General features: G+C 34.9%; 1 protein-coding gene across 1 annotated transcript in view; it reads left to right on the plus strand.

Moving 5' to 3' along the window:
* The first annotated feature begins 2,776 nt into the window (after positions 1–2,776).
* LOC138711658 (cytochrome P450 4C1-like) overlaps positions 2,777–22,389 on the plus strand; it is a 36,740-nt gene continuing 17,127 nt past the window's right edge. Inside the window, exons 1-6 of the mRNA XM_069842789.1 lie at positions 2,777–2,786; positions 5,861–5,967; positions 6,780–6,870; positions 15,904–16,092; positions 18,980–19,052; positions 20,027–20,250. Of these exons, the coding sequence (XP_069698890.1) occupies positions 2,777–2,786; positions 5,861–5,967; positions 6,780–6,870; positions 15,904–16,092; positions 18,980–19,052; positions 20,027–20,250 (694 nt within the window). The remainder of the gene's footprint in view (positions 2,787–5,860; positions 5,968–6,779; positions 6,871–15,903; positions 16,093–18,979; positions 19,053–20,026; positions 20,251–22,389) is intronic.

A 22,389-nucleotide genomic window follows, 5' to 3' on the forward strand; every position in this document is an offset into this window, starting at 1 on the left:
CCCTACTTTCTTTCCTTCTTTATTTCTTTCCTTCTTTCTTTCCTTCTTTCTTTCTTTCCTTCTTTCTTTCCTTCTTTCTTTCTTTCTTCCCTACTTTCTTTCCTTCTTTGTTTCTTTCTTTATATATTTATTATGTATTTATTTATTTAATTCGTTATTTATTTCATTTAACCTCCTTTTCTACCTACTTATACCACAATACGGTGTAAGGAAGGGTGTAAACTATGGACAGGGCCAGGTTTTTTTGCTGAAAATTTTTCATATTTTTGTTAAAAATGAACCAAATATCGTATTTATGGTTAAAAATGTGATAAATTTCGTGATTTTTTTTTACTATACTGCAACATACTACTGTAATTAGCAATAATCTTATATATGGTCTTGTATTTGTAACGTTTTTTTCCCCGAATGCCACAGGATGTCATTTGACATTTCTGGTCCCTCCTGGCAGTGGAATTTTGCAACAAGAAAGTTGTATGCTACTATTCATTTATTAAAGAAATACATATACTGTACATATATTCATTCAATCATAATGTTCTGCACTAGGGCAGGTCTTTCACTGAAAAACCAGCATTCTCCAGTCTTTCCTATTTTCTGCCTTTCTCTTTGTCTTCTTATATGATACATATATCTTAATGTCGTTTATCATCTAATATCTTCTTCTTCCACTAAATCTTCTCCCGTTCACCATTCCTTCCAGTGTATCCTTCAGAAGACAGTTTCTTTTCAACCAGTGACCCAGCCAATTTCTTTTCCTCTTTCTGATCAGTTTCAGCGTCATTCTTTCTTCATCCATTCTTTCCAACACAGCTTCGTTTCTTATTATGTCCGTCCATTTCACACACTCCACATTCGAATTTCAAATGCTTCTAGTCGTTTCTCTTCACTTCGTCGTAATGTCCATGTTTCTTCCCCATGCAATGCTACACTCCATACAAAGCACGTCACTAGTTTCTTCCTTAGTTCTTTCTCCAGAGGTCCGCAGAAGATGCTCCATTTTATATTAAAAGCTTCCTTTGTCATTGCTATTCTCGTTTTGACTTCTTGACAGCAGCTCATGTTACTGCTTATAGAACATCCCAAGTATATGAAGCTGTCCACTTGCTCTACTGCCTCATTTTGAATTCGCAAGTTTGCCTTGTTGAATTTTCTTCCTACGACCATGGTCTTCGTTTTGTTTGCATTCATCTTCATTCCATACTGCTCATATCTGTCATTTAGTTCCAGTAACATATCCCTTAGTATCATCCAGTGGCGTAGCGTCAATGTAAGCTAAAAAGCTTAGCTTCCCCAGTTAATATTAATTTCATAATAAACCTGCAGTTTATGGAGAAAATTATTTATTAATTTTAATAGAATTTATATTTACGCATTAAATATTGTGATGCGGCAGCTCAGGATGATTTGTGATGCAGCAGTAAACAAGAAGCCTGCACACACCAGCTTTCAAGCAGACTGGTTTCTTCTGTTTAATCCACCCCGCAGATTTTCCATCCCTTTCTAACTGAACTACCCTAGTCGCAAGGCTCGCAAGAAGCTAGCTTTAACATTTAAAATAAGTAGTTTCCAAGTTATCCCTTTTCGTCAGTTGTATTCAGTTGAAGTGTTAGTGTGCATTGTGGCTGATGTAATAAATAATGAGCGAAATAACAGTTCCTGACACTAATTTACTTGAATTTTTTAGGACAATTCTATTATCAAGACTGACTTATGAACAATAGTGTGATTTAAAAAACAAATGACCGACTCCCTTGCTGTCAATGAAGGACACAACCAAAAGACAGACGCATACTTACGTAATGATACTAATATTGTGATTTCTCTAAGTATGACAGGGAGTGAGCTAATGTTATACGTATACTTACTTACTTACAAATGGCTTTTAAGGAACCCGAAGGTTCATTGCCGCCCTCACATAAGCCCGCCAGCGGTCCCTATCCTGTGCAAGATTAATCCAGTCTCTATCATCATACCCCACCTCCCTCAAATCCATTTTAATATTATCCTCCCATCTACGTCTCGGCCTCCCTAAAGGTCTTTTTCCCTCCGGTCTCCCAACAATGTTATACGTATACGTGTCTATTTGTTAAGAGATATGTGTAAACCGTGAAATCATATTTTACTGCGTACCATTTGAGGTCATGCCTTATTGGTGTTACTTACGATGTTCCAACCAATCTTCGACTGCTGACTTGAAATTGACTACTATTTATTTTAAGACTGTATTTTTGTAATACGTTTTCTCATATTGCATGAAAGACAACTTGAGTTAGCTTCCCCTGCTCAAAATTTCATGCTACGCCACTGGTATCATCTCCTCTTCTACTAACAACGCCATATCATAAGCAAATCTTATACCCTTTATTTTTCTTCCTCGTACTATCACTCCTCCCATGTTCTGAAAACAGTTCCAAGTAGATGTTGAAGAGGATAGATGATAAAGGGCATTCTTGCAGTACTCCTCTCCCTATTTCACTTCTTTCTGACATTTCTTCTCCTATCCTGACTTTGACTCGTGTCATATAAAGGTACTGACATAGAAGAAAATGTAAGCTGTCTTAATAAAATGTGGTCAGATACAAACTTAGGCATTATTTTTTAATTTCATTTGATGTCAAACAACTCTTATAGAAACTTATTTCGTAATGAAATGGATAGTCTATACATTTTAATCTACTCCCCGGAAATTCTCCCTAGATAGCGGTAGTGGGGGAAATAAACGTAGCTTCATAAGGCACGCGTCATTCACAGAAACAGCTAGTTGTGCGCGAAGATGCCTACAGGTGCTGTATTGGTGAGTAGCGATCCTTGCAACCACTGTACTAAAGGATTAATTATTTATATTTGAGGGTATACGTCGATGCAATACAATGACTAATGCTTTCATCTTTCTAAATTGTGAAGACTGTGTTTCCTAAAATGTTATTCAAAATTGTTGTAGCCTACCGCAAATATACTCTAGTAGTAAAATAATCTCATAATTTTTTCTAGGTTTCGAAGGATGTGATTTCCACATACGTCTGGTTGATGTTTGCTGCTGGAATGTTAATTTTTTTGCTTCAGTTCTACAAAACGTGGCTTCGCACTGTCATTTTAGTTACAAGATTACCGGGCCCTCCTGCTTTGCCAATTATTGGCAATTTATTACAATTCCGTAATAAAAAATGTAAGTAATAAAGTTCTGATTCTGTCTCTGTGTGGCGGCGTATTCTTATCGTAGCTCAGCTGACCTGCAGTCAATCAGGTGTGTAGGCGTAAATAAAATAGTACCTGGGCTCTTAACAAAAAGTTTATTATTATTATTATTATTATTATTATTATTATTATTATTATTATTATTATTATTATTATTATTATTATTGTTCTGAATGATTGTGAAACTTGGACTCTCACTTCGAGAGTGGAACAGAGGTTAAGGGTGTTTGAGAATAAGATACTTAGGCCGTGTCTCAAAGCTCAAGTCCATACTACACACTAGAGACTAGCAGCTAGATGACTTGTAAACTACACACTAGGGAGCTTTGAACATGTATGCTTAAAACACGGCCTTCTTCACAGACTATTTTTCTAAAAACCATGACATCACGGTGCAGCACTAAATTAAGAAGGCAGTGTCCTAATGCAGTTTCATTACGAGTTATGTGGAAAAGATTAGAGCTTAATAGCCTATATATTACAATAATGTTTAAAACATTGTACAGAAGGTAAAGTTGCCTCGTTTAATTATTAGGCAGCGGCATTCCTTTTAAGATTTGTAGGTCTTTATTGCATGCACCGATAATAAAATGAAAATGCGACGTTGTCACGTCTTGTTTGTTGCTGCTATATATTAATATAACATGGATATGGGCTAGGCTTAATTGCTCAAAGCATGAGTTAATTTGAAGATTATTTATATTATTTAGATTATTATTTTAAATTAATTATTTAAAGAACTGTAATATAATTAATTTTCACTGTGAACTAGAACAAGACACACTGCTAAAATTTGCAACTCTGGTTTATACACTCCGCGTGGAGTATTGGAGCGGCCTTCAAAAGACTTGACGACGACAATGCACAGCGCGACATAATTAAAATTATTGAAACTACAAAGCTTCCGTCCTCTTTGACACCGCTAGCCTACTAATTGAACGTGGTTTTACTAACAATGTTAGTGTTCAAAGCTAACGTGTTATTCTACATTATATTTACATTATTTCACTTCCAAAGCATTTTCAGATTTCATAGCCCCAATTACTGATGACTTGATGAGGTATCCATGTTTGTTTAGTGAACAAGTCAACAATCGAGCAAGCATTTTCATTTACTAGCTACTACTGACTTGATTGCTATGCACTATGTAGCTTTGGATCATAATTTCTGACGTCACATCCGGCTATTTAGTCAACAATCTAGTTCACTTCAGCTGAAAATGTAGCTTTGAGACACGGCCTTAGAAAATATTTGGGGCTAAGAGGGATTAAGTTACAGAAGAATGGAGAAAGTTACTCAGCGCAGAACTGCACGCACACATGTGTTAGTTCGAGGAAAAAACGTAATAGTGTCCAATGCACATTACATGTGGTTGTGTTGTGTTGTGTGGAAATACGTGCGAGGCGGTAGGCAGTGATTCATGTGTTACTTCGAGGAAAAAATGTTGTGTCTAATGCACACAGAATTTGGTTGTATAAAATATCAAAATACATGCGAGGCAGTAGGCAGTGATCCACCGAAGCGGGGGCAGATAGTAGAGAGAGAGAGAGAGAGAGAGAGAGAGAGAGAGAGAGAGAGAGAGCAGGCGAGCGAGGTGCCGAGCGGCGAGGGTGGGGATAACTTCCCCTAATGGCGTTCTCTGTATTACGATTTATCCGGTACATTAAATCCAGACGTTTGAGATTGCAGGGCATGTAGCACGTATGAGCTAATCCAGAAATGCATATAGAGTGTTAGTTGGGAGACAGGAAGGAAAAAGACCTTTGGGGAGGCCGAGACGTAGATGGAAAGATAATATTAAAATGGATTTAAGGGAGGCGGGATATGATGGTAGAGACTGGATTAATCTTGCTCAGGATAGGGACCGATGGTGGGCTTATGTGAGGGCGGCAATGAACCTCCGGGTTCTCTGAAAGCCATTTGTAAGTTATTATTATTATTATTATTATTATTATTATTATTATTATTATTATTATTATTATTTACATTATATTAATTCATTTCCGTTTATTGTATAGTTTGTTGTCTGGCTATTCTTATATTAAGCATAGTCATTTTTAACTTCGCTTGTGTTGTTTTTAGCTTTTCTGTATCATGTATTTTTGTAATTATCTATTCATTTTGTCATTATTGTTTATTTGTATTTGTCTCTAATTTGAATAATTATTTGTATGCACTGTGTCTTATATTATTCCAGTCTCCATTTATATGATTTCATTAATTCATTTGTAATTCATTTTATTTAATTGCCATTATTTTAATTATCTCACTGAACTAATTTTAATAATTATTTGTGCTATTTATTTTGTTGCATTTGGTCAATGATTAATGTTGACTATTATATTGATTGTATTTCATCTCACTGCCATTTTCTACCATTCATTCTTATCATCATTTGTTGTTTTGTTTTTTTCTGTATCTTGTGCTAAACTGTAATTGGCCTTGTGCTTTTGTTTTGCACGTTAATATTCTAAATAAATAAATAAATAAATAAATAAATAAATAAATAAATTATTAGCAGCAGCACCGTAAAACCCTGGCAAGACACTCCAGATTCTCTCTTGCCTTTCGTTGAAGTAACTTATTGTATATTGTATATCAAGAAGCAGCTACTCACTACCTGTCTCCGGAACTGTGTATTTATAATGCTCATGTTCTACAGGTTTCACGAAGATTGTTGTCAACTTATACAAACAAGATGTTCCTCTGGTGAGAATATGGGTCACAGTCATTCCTGTTGTGGTTTTGTTCTCTGCTGATCATGTGCAGGTAATAATTGTGTTTAATTATTGGATATAATTTCGACGTAAAACATCGGTATCTTGCGCCTACATTATAATAATAACAGTTTTGAATAACGGTAGTTGTACATCAACTCCGATAATTCTTCCTATGAGTAATAATAATTTCAATAAATTAAAGGGGACTTTAAATACGATACCGTATTTCACTTGTTTTGTACAGAAGCACTATGGTTATGGTTAGGCCTAGCTACTATGGTGACAATTTTATTGTTGATATATTTTGTTAGTCTATGTATTATGAAAGCAGTTTTCGCTTTTATTTTGCTCAGAGTTGACAGAGAAATAGGTGGCCGATTTGAATGAGTATCGTTAAAAATTGTGCGTACCTCTTGTGTAGTGGTATATCTTGTCACCAACTCCTATTTTCATCAGAGTTTCAATGCTCTCATTTTCTGTTAAGAATATCTTCTTTCGTGCTCATTTCATCAATAAAACTGGTTTCATAATACCTACTAACAAGACATATCAACAATAATACCACTGCCATAGTAACTATAACCATAGTACTTCAGTACAAAACAAATGAAATATCACACAAAAAATAAATGCTCTTTCAGATGATATTAATAAAACTACAGGGTGTCATTTAAAAATGTTCTCGATGACGTCAAAAATCGCATAACAATAGTCGCAAAAATATTTTGTGTCCATAAATATATTGCTTTCTAAATACAAGGTTTGACGTGCCTGAGTTTTTTGTTCAGGATCTGCTCATTCAATTTTAATTGCAATTATGCGTTACTTTTGAAACACCGTGTACACACTTTGTTATTGCAGGCTGTTCTGAGCAGCAAGAACCACATCGACAAGAGCTCCATGTATAATGTACTTAAGCAATTCTTGGGTAATGCTTTAATCACAGGTTCAGGTAAGTAGGCCTACATTATCACACTTTCTGTTTTACTATATAAAATATGTTCTGCATTTAAAAGTTGAGAATCTTTGTAGTTCTACATCAAATATTACGAAAGACACGCTGTTGTTCACGTCAGAGTTTCTTTGTGCATATTATATTGTAATTATTTTTTCTTTCGATGAAGACAGTCCGACTTCAAGATCCCTCCACAAGCATAAGTTTTAAGCGATTCTGTGCATGTCTGAAATATAATTTATTCTGTAGGCATACTGGTAACATAAAATTAAACATTATTCGAACACGTCCACTAAAATGAATTTTTAGTAGGTTATTTTACGATGCTGTATCAACATCTCAGGTTATTTAGCGTCTGAATGATATGAAGGTGATAATGACGGTGAAATGAGTCCAGAGTCCAGCACCGAAAGTTACCCAGCATTTGTTCATATTGGGTTGAGGGGAAAAAACCTCAACCAGGTAACTTGCCCCGAACGGGAATAGAACCCGGGCCATCTGGTTTCGCGGCCAGACGCGCTAACCGTTACTCCACAGGTGTGGACTCTAAAATGAAATATATATGCTAATTTATTTTAATATTTTGTATAAGGTAGAATTATTAATAGCTGTTCTCTCCCATGAACGAACCAAGCCAAGCCATTTTTACAGAGAGCATGGCATTGTGCTTTAAGAAATGATACTAAATACTTCACATACCAGTACTTACATGGATCGTATTGGTTGGTTAGTAGTACTATTAATAGTATTTTCCAGTCAATATCTTTAGTTTTCGAATGACTTCTTTACATACTGGTATTAGTGAATTTCAAAGCTTTTATATTTCTTTAATAGAACATCGTGCTTATGTCGTTTATTTTATCATATTTTTGTACCAGTTACATGTATATTTTATGATTGAAATAGATACGGTAGGCTACTCAAAAGAACACCAATGTTATCTACGTCTAGAGGTAGAAAGTGGGGCTTGTACTCCAAGGCTGTGCCTGTGCATGGATTCAAATTGCACGTTTTTTTTATTCTGAGATTTTTCCCAACTAAATGACGAATATTAATAATCCCTAGACGAATTCTCAGACTCATCATGTCAAAATACCATTTCGCTAACACCAATTCCATTGATGCTAGATAACCGCGCAGTTCATACAGCTTTCTTAAACAACACATTAAAATTATACTCAGAAAGTATTTAGATTATGAAAAATGCTCAAGTTCTTTATTGGATGTCCCATTCAAATCACAGAAACTAGTCTACTCACAGTTGATGAGATGGAGATATGGCCAAAATGGAAGACTATTGAAATATAATAGCAGAGAAAAATAGGCTACTACCACAGGCTAGTTTATACAGTCACGAAGCTCAATACGTAGTAAATATGCATCCATAGATAGTTGCTAATCACTAGGATCGCTAATATCGCCTCATCACAGACAATGCGAAATAGTACCGGCACAGTCTATTGTTTCTAGTATCTTCATAAACTCAAGCTTCGTGACTGTATATACTAGACTGTGATACTACTGTTTCAGCAACATCTTATATGTCATAATTTCACAGAATATATCAGGAATCGAATGATAATCTCTTTGGTGGGAAATCATCACGCACGTGCTCCCCCACGCACGCATACACACATATAAAATAGGCATTTATATATTTATTTATTTCGAGTAGAGGCACACTGTGGTTAAATAATTGCAGTGATTAAAAAATTGATAGAATATGAAGAATTGCTTTTAATTTTTCCTCGCACGCACTGCTGATTAAATAGCTGCTGTCTTGCATGTGTTGTGCATGTCCCCCAGTCCTATCCCTAGCCGAGTGTTTTCTATTCTTGTCTTTTATACGTCATGAGTACGTAACAATAACATCTACGAATTAAGAAATACATTTAAATAAAAATACTGATAATATCAACTTCAATTTTTTTGTACAAGAGAATTAAAACTGTTCCTTTAAGAATTTTATTTAATATACATCAAGATTATTAAACATTTTATACATAACAACGGACAGACACGTGCTTATTTCATTTAACATAACTGTTAACGTTCCTTTCATAATATAAAAGAATCATGATAATTGTGTTAAAAAAGAGGGGATGAAAAGCAATGTCTTGTTTAAGAAATCCGCAGAAGCAGAGCCTTCTTTAGTTACAAGCCGGGGCCATACGTCGGCAACACTGTAATTATCTGTCACCCAGAGGCTGACCGTACAGTACACGTGTTTGTGCTAATGCCGATTTCCAATGTAAATTAATGTTACAATATAAGTGTGTGTCGATGGAATTATGTTTGCGGTCGTACCAAACGTTAATTGTTGATGTATTATAAACTAAATGCGTGTTGGTGATAAAAAAAAACAAGACAATAAATGAAAATAAAATGGTTGCAGTCTTTGGGAATTTTTACGGTTATGGATGACAAAGTAATTGACTATTCTATTAAATATTGTATAACCACATTTTTATATTCTTATATGTGATTTGTGTGTATCAGAATTCTAGTCAAATTGTTGGGTCTCGCCTGCTATATCAATAAAGTTACGCCGTTGGTTTTCAAAGTCATTGTAAACAGCTGTTTTGTGATCCCATAAATGTTGCAGTTTTGTTGAAGATTCGGAATGCCTGCTATACGTCAGAACTATCTATAATTTGTACATGTATATAATCACTTTGTTGGTTTGGTCAATGTTACTTATGTCCCGCCCACTATAGAGACATAGTATAACTTGTTGCTTCTTTGACAGGTTAGGTTAGGTTAGTTTAGGTTTTTGTTATAGCCTACCTTGCATATACGATTATAGCGCAACATTGGCAGTGATAAAAGTGAAATATTTGTTCAGTGAGCGTTGGATACTCTACATTCACCCACTTGGTATTTACAGGATTTAAAGTCCACTGAGTTTACGCTAATTGATACATACATGTACTTAATACATAATGTTGCGTTTTGTTACGTATTATGTTGAAGGGATGTGTTTTCATTTTTTCATAGATTGTTTTACTTGGCTTAACTGTATTTACATCCTCATACTTTTATTATAATAGGAATGTCAATAGTTTCTTCTGCTTACATTTTATTTTAGGCCTATTTGCATAATTCACATTCTTAGCTTGTTTTCTATAGTTATATTTATTTAAAATTGTATTTTAAAAAGTTTATAACAAATAATTTAGGATAACAGTATTGTTATGGTGACTGGCCAGGTTCGAACTAAAACTGGCTTTCTGGACATCTGAAATATTTATAGAAAAGCACGACATAATCACATGAAATTAAAATGCATATGATATCCTACACCTTTCATGTCAGAGGTGAAACAACATTAAGCGGCAAAACATTGTCAATTTACTAGCCACATAATGGTTAATTGATTGGAATAGGGTATTGCGAAAGTACGTCATTATTTTATTTATTTTTGGTACAAGTAACATTTCTTTAAGTATTTATTTATTTTCCCTTGTACCATCAATAAAAAAACAAGTATGTTTTTATTTTTTTTAAATTATAAGTGTAGTTGCTACGACACATAGGCACACAGCACTTTCTAGGCATCTGAAATATTTGTAGAAAAACACGATAGATAATCGCAGAAGATAATATTAAAATATATCCTAAACCTTTCACAGATGAAACACCATTAAGTCGCAAAACATTGTCAATTTGCTAGCCACAAATTTGTTAACTGAATGGAACTTAAGAATACTGCGTAGGAACTTACGTCTTTATTGCATTATTGATTTTATTATTTTCGGTGCAAGGAATATCTTTTTTATTTATTTATTTACCTTCGTACTATCAATAAAAACATGTTTTTTGTAATTATTTTAAGTGGCAGCCTTTGTATGTAAGTAGCCTACTTACGCCATATTCTGAAGTATAGCTAATTGATTGCAATAAAACACTATTTTCGAACCCGTAATAATTTACATCACTACTCTGAATCTTGATCTTACCTTTGTGCATGAAGTAATATTGAAAAAATACGCGTTACGTATAACGAAAGCAATGAGCAAACACAATATCACTCTAAAATCTCCCGCCTCCACTCTGCGTTGCCAAACCTACCCATGCCCCGGCTTGTAACTAAAGAAGGCTCTGGCACGGCCTACTTGATTGGAAGGCCACCGCGTTGTAATTGTGGCAACGTTACATGGGGGCTCAGATTTGTGGCAGATTGGAAGATTGCTTACAGAAGATATCACTGTCATCAGTAATATTAATCTTTACCTGAAGTAGCTATGTATGTAGATATAATTTCACATACATAATTCTTTGTCATTTGAGACATGTTGATATTTTAACGAAAGGTAGGCGTAGTTTAAATTGGTGGAACAAGGATCACATGAGGATGAAAATCTTAGTACATTAGTTTCAGATGTCTGCCGTTGTGGCAAACCAGTGCTCGACATTTGTAAACAAATAATATCTGTCGTAGCCTACTACTCAATAATTAGGCCTACTGCAAAATTTAAAATGATCTTGCAAGTACTAGCTGCTCTGGCAAAGAGGAAAAATTAGAAATATTGTGTAGAATTCCATGATATATTGCAGAACCCTTACTTTCTTACTTACTTACAAATGGCTCTTAAGGAACCCGGAGGTTCATTGTCACATTAACATAAGCCCGCCATCGGTCCCTATCCTGTGCAAGATTAATCCAGTCTCTACCATCATATCCCACCTCCCCCAAATACATTTTATATTATCCTCCCCTCTATGTCTCGGCCTCCCCAAAGTCTTTTTCCCTCCGGCCTCCCAATTAATACTCTATATGCATTTCTGGATTCGTCCATACGTACTACATGCCCTGCCCATCTCAAACGTATGAATTTAATATTCCTAATACGAATATGAAGAATAGCTACAATTCGTGCAGTTCTACGTTGTGTAACTTTCTCCATTCTCTTGTAACTTCATCTCTCTTATCCTCAAATAATTTTCTAAGCACCTTATTCTCAAACTCCCTTAATCTCTGTTCCTCTCTCAAAATGAGAGTCCAAGTTTCACAACCATACAGAACAACTGGTAAAAACCGGTATAAATTCTAACTTCCAGATTTTTTAGAACCTACTGATTACAAAAGCTTCTCAACCAACCGAATAATATTAGGCATTTCCCATATTTATTCTGCATTTAATTTCCTCCCGAATATCATTTATATTTGTTACTGCTGCTCCAAGATATTTCAATTTTTCCACCTCTTCGAAGGATAAATTTCCAATTTTTAAATTTTCATTTCGTATAATATCTGGTCACGAGACATAAGCATATACTTTGTCTTTTCGGGATTTACTTCCAAACCTATCTCTTTACTTGCTTCAAGTAAAATGTCCGTGTTTTCTCTAATAGTTTGTAAATTTTCTCCTGACATATTCACGTCATCCGCATAAGGAAGTAGTTTATGTAACCAGTTCAATTCTAAACCCTATCTATTATCCTGGACTTTTTTAATGGCATAATCTGGAGCAAAATTAAAACGTAAAGGTGATAGTGCATCTCCTTGCTTTAGCCCGTAGTGAATTCGAAAAGCATGCGACAGAAACTGGCCTATACGGACTCTGCTGTGCGTTTCACTGAGACACATTTTAATTAATCGAACTAGTTTCTTTGGAATACCAAATTCAATAAGAATATTATATAAAACGTCTCTCTTAACCGAGTCACATACCTTTTTGAAATCTATGAATAATTGATGTACTTTACCCTTATTCTCCCATTTTTTCTTCAATATCTGTCGAATACAAAAAATCTGGTCAATTTATTACGCATAAAACCGCACTGATGATCCCCAATAATTTAATCTAAGTAAGGAGTTAATCTTCACAAAAGAATATTGGAAAAAATTTTGTACGAAGTCAACAAAAGTGAAATTCCTCGAAAGTTACTGCAGTAAGTCTTTTCCCCTTTTATAAAGATAGGTACAATTATGGACTGCTTTCATTATTGTGGTACAATGTCTTTTTCCAAAATAGTTAATACAAGCATATAAAATTCGCTAGATAATGCGCTACCGCCTTCTTGTAGCCTATCAATTCTGCCGGAATTTGATCTATAGCTGAAGACTTGTACTTTTTCAGGTTTTTTATTGCAATTTCGACTTTAGAAAGTGTGAGTTCGAGTATAAATGACTTAGCAGATTGTATTTGAATTTCGTCCCAATAATTTCTATTTGGCCTATGTACATTTTAGTAGTTGTCCAAAATAGTTTTTCCATCAGTTCTTGATGGAATGAGTTTCCGAACCCTATTAAATAAAAATGTAACAATTATGGATAATGCCTTTTATAATTAATTAATGTTATGTTTTTAAGTTCAGTCTTCAGATCTGCAAGAAAATGACTTGTGTTACCTCAATTTTGTATTATTATTATTATTATTATTATTATTATTATTATTATTATCATCATTGTTTGTAAAGCTCATAACAAAATTATTTCGGACAATAATAATGAAACGTATTATCGTGCCTACATGGCGTTAAAAACTAAATTATTTCCTTAATTGTGAGATATTAAGTAGGCTATATGCTGGAATCGTCTTTAATTTGCTCACTGATACAACATGGTTAATGTTTTATGAATACATATCCAACAAAGTTTGAGAATCTACTTTATTTCATGATAGAATTTAGAAACATTTTACATTCAAGCAGACTAAAATGTGACAGATGTCAGCCCCCAAAAATGCATTATAGCGGCGTTGCCACATTCAGTGCGGTGGCCTTTCATCAAGTAGGCCGTGGCTCTGGCAGAAGCCATTGTATCTAAAACACGGATACGACTACGAGCATATCGGCTGTTATTCCCAATTCAACATAACTCCACGCTCAGTTTCAAAGATAGCCTAATAAACTAAAGGAGCACAATTCTTTCATTCGCAGTTCTGCCCAGGGACAAGTGCTTCACTGCAAATCCAACATCCTCCGATTTTCGATGAAAGAGGGGGATAAAAACAATGTCTTTATTAAGAAATCCGCAAAAACGATTATAAGTTATCAGATAGGTGTGTGCTTAGAGCATACAGGCAGTAATTTATTTCAGATTCGACCTCTGAATATGTACTATCATATACACGTAACTTACAGTTTTGTCTTTTTTCTCGGTAGTTAACAGTCCATGCCAGTTTCTAATAAAGATTTCTTATATGTAGTTCAGTCCATAATTTTTCTTTGAGGTTTCTGTCACTGTACTCTTTAATTTTTATTGCAGAATGCTGGTATCGTTTCTACTTTAATTATGAACAACTCGACGTCAAATGGCATGTCCATTCTTAATGCGAAACGAAGATCTTAAACAACAAAACGACAATTAAGTAATGAGTATGACGCAGCGCAATGCAGAAGACCCACATCCGAACAGAAAAGAGCAACTAATTGTTACTGGTACTAGTGTCTCCGTGACATAACATGTAGAGCTGAGACGAGATGTTATGGCACCAACCTACGCTAAGTTTTAAATTGCCGGCCAGCAGGGTAGAGGAGTGGGGGTTGTTTGGGTTACGGTTCTCAAGCTCAGAGCGGCAGGCATATCCGTTAAGAGTCCGAAGGTACCTAATGAAATTACGCCCGCTATTCCATCTTAATATTCTTATTCTCTGTCCGAATCAGACTGATCTGTGCTGGAATCAGATGTCCCTAAGTTTATGGAAATGTTCTCCAAAATACTGTCCATCACGTGCTCACTTTCAGTGTATCTGTTCTCTACTTTCTTCACATAATCATACACTGATATCCATTTTTGGAAGAAGCGATTGCAGAGTCGGTCTCTGCTTATGTGTAGCGTAGAAATTATAGATGAGACTTCTTAGGACTTCCTCATCAAAACTGTCTACAGCTGCAACAATCTTCTTCTTCGGCTGTGATTTTTCCGGACTGGAGAAAGAATTTGCTGTTCCTGCCTCAATATTTTCCCCTTCTTTCTTGATTCTTGCCAAATTTCGCTTTGAAATACCAGTGGGAGCCAGTACTCTTGCACACACGCTTTTCAATGGAATTGGTATTCCACTTACAACCTCTTCTGACATGAATTTCCATACATTGTATGCTATTTTATGTCCTTGACTATGAACTACTCTATGATTTCACACCTTAGACAATGCCATAATGAGGGAGCTCAGAGGGACAATGTTTTCAGTATTAGCAATAGCGGTAGTAGCAGAACGATCTGAACACTCGGAATGCTAGTAACCAACTGACCCAGTGTTGTCAGATCTTTAAAAAATATTTCCGGAGGTTGTAATGAAAAAAATCCGGAGATTTGTCCGCAATTTCCGGAGGCACTTTCGAAAATCACATAAAATGTTATTATAACCTTCTATTACAATACATGAACCTGTAATAAAAAGATTTCTACTTTAATTTTTTTAATCACCAATTTGATTAGTAGTTACCACCTTCTTCTCCTCATAGATGTTTCTCCAGACCAGATATGTTCATTTTTACGTGTTACATATGTTATATTTAGGGAAATATTAATAGTCAAGTTATAAAATATTAACAAAACTTTAACTATTTAATGTTCATCTATCAGTTTTATTGTATGCCAGAGATTGGTTTTTCAAAAAAAGTAAATAATTTCCTACATTAAGAAATCCGGATATTACAACATTATTTCCTATTTTTCCGGGAAGTTAAAAAATTCCGAAGATCTCCGGAAATTTCCGGAGACCTGGCAACACTGAACTGACCCAACACCCCTCCAGTTGAGTGTGAGGGCGAGTCCAAGCAAACGAACTAAAATGCGTCTCTCGCGCCGGTGCCATAACTTCTCGTCCGGGCTCTACTCGTATGTTGTATTCAGGCGGGAAAATACAGTTGCTCGTCATCTGGACCTATGTGTTCTATTTTGTCGACTGTTCAGTTGCTCAGAAAAAAGTTGCTAGTACGCACTTGTCCTAAAAGTGAGCAACATAAAATTAAAAAAAAATGCGATAATGAGGCAAATAATTCTACCGGTAAATTAAATAAGTACAGTATAATATAATATATATTACAAATAAAATATAATCTGATTATTGTAATCCATAGGTCAATACTGGCAAAGACACCGCAAGATGATCAGTCCAACCTTCCACATGAGTGTGCTCGAGAACTTTATTCCCACATTTGTGCAAAATAGTAAGCAAATGGTTGCCAATATGAAGAATTATGCTGAATCTGGAACACCATTTGACATAGCGCAGTTTTCCTTCTCCTGCACTTTGGACATAATTTGTGGTAAGAAATGAAACTTACATAAATGTTGGCATTTAAATTAACTCGATTACTAATCTCTGTTCTCTATTACAGTCACCTTCGAGTATTGCTCTGTTATTTTATTTCCATGCAATAAATGAGGATTTACAAAATTATATTAAATGTTTTTGTTATTTTAGTGACAATTATTACATTATTATATTTTTATCTGTAGATTATTTATGCATGAGTTTTAAAAATTTGTTTACTTTATTAAATTAGAATTAATAAAACATTAAAAATGTGGCAATTTAATCCTATCACAGTTATTACCACAAATTAAATATTCTTCTAGAAAGTGGGAAAGCATTTCAAAATGATTACGGTAGCCATAAATAACATAAAGTTGATTAATTTTCTGGTAATGTATTGCATCATGTTCATATTCATATTTATTCTGTCATTTAAGCATTACAAAATGCAATGGACTTTATCAAATAGAATTTAGCAGATATATTTTACAAAAGTTACAGGTACAATAAAAAAGTGTAATGTAATGATACAAACATAATAATTAATTGATTAACTAGTGGACTTACTCGTGTTAATTATGTAAGATTTGTGCGACTTACAGCTGTTTCAGTGCTTCACGCACCATCCTCAGATCCTACTATATCACGGCGTCATCTCGAACTTCTCTGCCTGTTATGTGGGTGTGTTTGATTGTTGAAAGGTATTAAAGAGTGGAGTCAAATAGTGTGTGTGTGTACTGAAATTGATCTGTATGTTGAGAATTTGATCGGGGTGTATTTTAGTGTGTTTGTATATTTCATATTGTTCTAGTGTGTTGAGACAACATCATAAGAAAGACAAAACAAAAACTTAACAAACACAAAAACACGCAAAACACAACACAAACACAAGAACACAAGAAATACATCACACTAACATATGAAAACAAAAGCACACATAAGATCGCATCTTCATTCAGGAAGCAGAACTACATCATAACATACAGAACAGAAAACACACTACAAAGACATCTCAACACACAAAAAACACAAACAAATACGACCACACAGGTGTATACAAACTCAATGTAATAGTTGCGGTAAGTTCTACATAGGGCAGACAGGCAGATCATTCCAAACACGCTACAAAGAACAAATTAAAGCAATAACCAGAGGACACAATACATCTACATACGCCGATCACATAACCAATGCTAACCATACATACAATAACATAAATACGGACATGGAAATCCTACACACACAACCCAAGAACCAAAAACTCAACACACTGGAACAATACGAAATAGACACACTAAAACACACCCCGATCAAATTCTCAACATACAGATCAATTTCAGTACACACACACTATTTGACTCCACTTTTCAACACCTTTCAACAATCAAACACACCCACATAACAGGCAGAGAAGTTCGAGATGACGCCGTGATCTAGTAGGCTCTGAGGATGGTGCGTGAAGCACTGAAACAGCTGTAAGCCGCACAAATCTTACATAATTAACACGAGTAAGTTCACTAGTTAATCAATTAATTATATTCAAGTGTTAAAAGTAGTGTACGCAAGATTCAAAATGGGAACATAATAAATAATAAAATTCAGGCCTGAAAGACAAGTCAGACTCGGTAAAATCTACATATTCTTTACAAGAATGAAATAGCCACTTTTTAATGACTACCATACTTTGAATCTTCTGTAGTAATTTGTAATATAAGAGAGTAAAATTAGATTTCATGCCCGGGGCGAAGCCGAGGCTGATAATTACCATGAGCGCATAAAATCTATTTACTCTCGTGTGCTATGCAATATTTTATCCATTACTGGGATCTAAATTTCATTACTGGTACGTATCTAAATTTAGGCCTAATTTTAAATTGTATACTTTTTCTTTGTGATGTATTATTTGTGAAGAAGTGGAATTTATCTGTAAATATAAAAGAAGTTCTTACAAGCAAGCAAAACGTACTGAAATTACAACAGGAAAGATATTTTAAATTTAAAATAATTTAAATTATTAGAACAGTCGGACTGAATTTTATTAACAACATACAGAGTATGAAATACAGATTGCATTATTTTGTATTTACTTTTAATTTATAAGTTTTCACTCCAATGCCGGTATTTGTTTCACACAATGATAATTTATTCTCTATACAGAATCAATCAACCTTTAAGTATTATATAAACACCATATAAGACGATAATTGAATAATAAAAAAATACCAAAAAAAAATCTGAAGGTCATCTTATATGGCAGATACAAAAAAAAAAGAGACTTTAAAATTCTACATTGAAACCATTATAAAATATACAATAAATTACTTACTTGTATATTTAAAATCGTATGAAATTATATCCATCGGACAAGACAAATAGTGAATGTGAAGAGTCGATTTCTACTTCTTCATTAGTATTCCATAACAAATCGTCCATAGCATTAGAAATTCCGCACTTTTTAAGGATTTTATCAATGTTTCCACTTTAACTTTTTTGTTGGAGATCGCCTTAAGGACATAAGCTAAAACCATAATATTGTCATTGTTTCTTATGCTCACGTTAACACTCGTTAAAAACTTAAAACTTTCTTAGTTTAAACGTTAAAAGTGTTATGATTTAAGGAGGTAATGTATCTTATGACAGACAGGTTCCCGTTTCAACACCAGTATGGTGTAATCTTCAGTGTCTTTCGAACTTTCAATGTAGTTCAGGTACATTACTTCTTTAAATCATAACACTTTTAACGTTTTAACTAAGAAAGTTTTAAGCATAATATTGTACGTGAAATTTATACCTCATTTTATCTGCAAAAATATGCGATGTAAAATATGCTAATGGTAGGCCTACATATTGGAGAATTTTCCACAGTTATTACAATATGGGAAAAATCAATTTTACAGAAACAGCCATGGGTACATCAGTAAAGGCACAAGAAACTAATTTGTTTAGAGATTTCTCTGCTGCAATAACGGCGTAAGTACTGTTTTTTATGAATAAATATATTGGTAAAATTCTTTATGTTTATGACTGGTTAACATTTTATCGATTGTTCCAATGCATCATGCATGACAATGTATTATTAATAATATAAGAGGAAATCTGTATCGTCCATCATTTGTGTGTCCTCGAAAAATAGAGAAAACTGAAATTAAATTTAAATATAATCTTTTTCATTTAATTTTTCACAACCATTTCGTTCATACATTTATATTTTATTTAAATTAGGCCCATGTGTAATTATTTTTCTCGTTTCTAAAGGGATTTTAACATTGCATATGTGTTAACATGACAGTTGTATATTGCTTCAAATTCTCATTTTTTGTAATATCTGAAAATGTTTTTAAGAATCAATGTATTGTAACTTTTTATTCAAACAAGAATGTAACTTTTATTCAAAACAACAATAATCACTTGCTGTAATTGAATGTAAACACTCCCGTCAACAATGGGATTTCCACTCCACGCAATAACACAGTATTCGTTATTGCACTCCACAGACGACAATGACAATTTACTTGAATTATTGAGAACAACAATGTACTGCTAATTTTAACTAATGTTCACAAAGCACTATTTACAAATCAGAACTGTCAGTTCTCAGTTCACTGTTCGTTTGCCTTGGCTAGTTCTTCCAGCTCAGTCACTCGAGTTCACAGTATCTCGAACCTCAGACCTTCAGAGACAATCCGCTGAACTTCGAACTCAGGTCCCCCAACTGCGGTCCACTGCACTCAAACTCAGGACTTCCGGCTCCCACAGTTACGGACACAACTCAAGTCGAACTCCGGTCTCGAAGCTGGCTTCACTGCTACACAAGACTGCCTTGCTGTCCAAAACTAGCAACGACTGCAACTAACTAACTAGCTGCAGCTCACTTGCGTCTCCTCTTTTTATTAGTAAACCATAGTTTCGAGAAACTACGATGCTCGAAATTTCTACTTCTACAGACTTCTGTTCTCGCTGCTTCTTCCTGGACGAGTCTGTTCAGGAGGTTTCGTCCCCCACTTCACCTCGGACAACGAAGCAGCCTCCTTTTGCCTCGGGCCGCAGTATACCTCCCCTTGCGTCTGTCCCCTCCAGACCCGAGCGGCTGCAGCCCTCTTCACTGCGTCGCTCGTTTTCTCGTGCGCCCCCGACCTCTGTGGGAAGCGATCGACTCCCGACTGTCACAGTATTAAAATATGTGATCTTCACAAAATTATATTTTTATCACTCCCATTCTTGTACATTGATAACCGAGTTCCCGGCACTGCGGCCGACTCGACAACGAAAGGCACTGCATTAAACTAAGACATAGTAGTATAGTATGTTCGATTGAACTTTAAAAATCATATTAAATAGCATTTGCTCTTCATTAATTTCATTATAAACAAACAGTAACGTAGTTAGACAGAAACTGAAATTGATGACATCGCATTTATTATTACCAGTCATTCTGGAAAAAAAAATCTCTATCAGATTAATCTAACTGTAATTTAGTGCGCGGAAAAGCCCATAATATGATTTTTAAGACTGACACACCAACAGGGCTTTGGAGATAATGATGAAACGCATGTTTCAACCGTGGCTTCTTCTCGACTCCTTGTTCAAGATCACTTCACAATCTAGAGAAATGGAGACTCACTACAAAATACTTGAAGATCTTACTAACAAGGTCAGTTTCTACAATTTTAGATAATTCTGCTTTCTATCAAGTAACTAAATGGCATTTTCTCGTATCAGAACCGCAAGATTTAATATATTTTCTGTTTATTACGTACTAAAATGAGTAAAATTAAATCATTTTAGGTTTGTTCCAGCAAGCAATTCAGAACACATTCCGAACTATACTTGTTTTTTTGAAAGATGAGACATGACAGTTAAGCGGCCGAGCTTGGAACTACAGTACCATGTTGCCAACATGGACTACCAGCTGCCAGCTGATGGAAGCTAGCAATTGTCGTTAAGATGGCTGACGTTAAAACATTCATTGACAATTGACTCGAAGATAAGAAAACAATACAAAAATCGACAGAGAATCAAAGACGAAACGTACCAATGCTAACATTGTGTGCACAATAAATGTTTCCAAGAGAGCTATTAAACACTCGCCATGTGGGACCTGTAAGTTTGGCAACTCAACCGTTGTTACCATAGCAACAGGCCTACCACGCTATGTGATATTCAGTTGTTTTTCCGATCGCAACGCTCCTGTCATGTCCCATCTTTAAAAAAAAACAAGTATAATACCGAACTTTTTTCGGCGCATGCACCAGTTGAGTACGGTGTCGAAACTAGTTCGGGATTTTATGTTGTTGGAACGTTTCTTGAACTCTTCATTCACGGCCTTCGGAGTTTCTTCTCATATTAAAATTATATTCATCTTCCAAACTTAATTATTCGTAAAATATATTGCTGTCATCTTCCAAATCACTCTTAATGGACTATTTCTTATTTTAACCTGCCTAGTTTTGAAGCATTTTAACCATAGCTACAGATTAAACCATCTACGCATGCGTCAGAGCAGTTCAGAATTCCCAGTTCCTGCTCCTAATCGAGAACCAATTTCGCACGTTGGAGTAGGGAACTGGGAGTTCAGTATCGGTTCGGAATCAGTTCTAGTCTTGTTGAAACACACATTGAGCAACTGCGCATGAGCAGATACTGTAGTTCAGAATCAATTCTGAACCATGCTGGAACAAACCTTTTATTGCATCATATATGTATGTACAGCTGAGTGATGAAAGTTGTATAGCCTACCTGTACTGAAAATGTGAGGATACACACTTCATGCCATTAATCTCAAACATAAAATTGGAAGTAAAGTAACATTACTCAAGAGTAGTACCGGTAGTAGTTTGTATCTTTTCTAATCACTTAGATAAAATTTTCATTAACTGTTCATTGAAATTATTATAATTATGTATATCTCTCATGAAGTCATCTTTAATGGAAATTATTTCAAGAAATGACGATTTTGTCTTTTTTTTAAAAGCTGGGACATAACATTAGCGCTGCGATCGGATAAACAACTGAATGTAACATAGCGTGATAGGTCTGTTGCTATTGTATACCTGGTAAGGTTTATCTTGTCTCAGTAGCAATAAAACCAAGTCCCTTCAAATGAGGGTGGAGATTATAGGAGGGTTGTAAATTTTCAGTATTCCTTTCAAAACCTTGTTATTGTGCAGGCTACGGAACTCAGTTTCTTGAAAGACAAGCTCAGTGACGGAACTACACAGCACAAAGACAGATATTTTGTAATTTTATTTTGCGCTACAGAATGTATCCCTTCCGACACTGGATGGATGGACGGCACCGCTCCATTCCT

The sequence above is a fragment of the Periplaneta americana genome, chromosome 13 (genome assembly GCF_040183065.1).
Source record: "Periplaneta americana isolate PAMFEO1 chromosome 13, P.americana_PAMFEO1_priV1, whole genome shotgun sequence".
Taxonomy (NCBI): Eukaryota; Metazoa; Arthropoda; class Insecta; order Blattodea; family Blattidae; genus Periplaneta; species Periplaneta americana.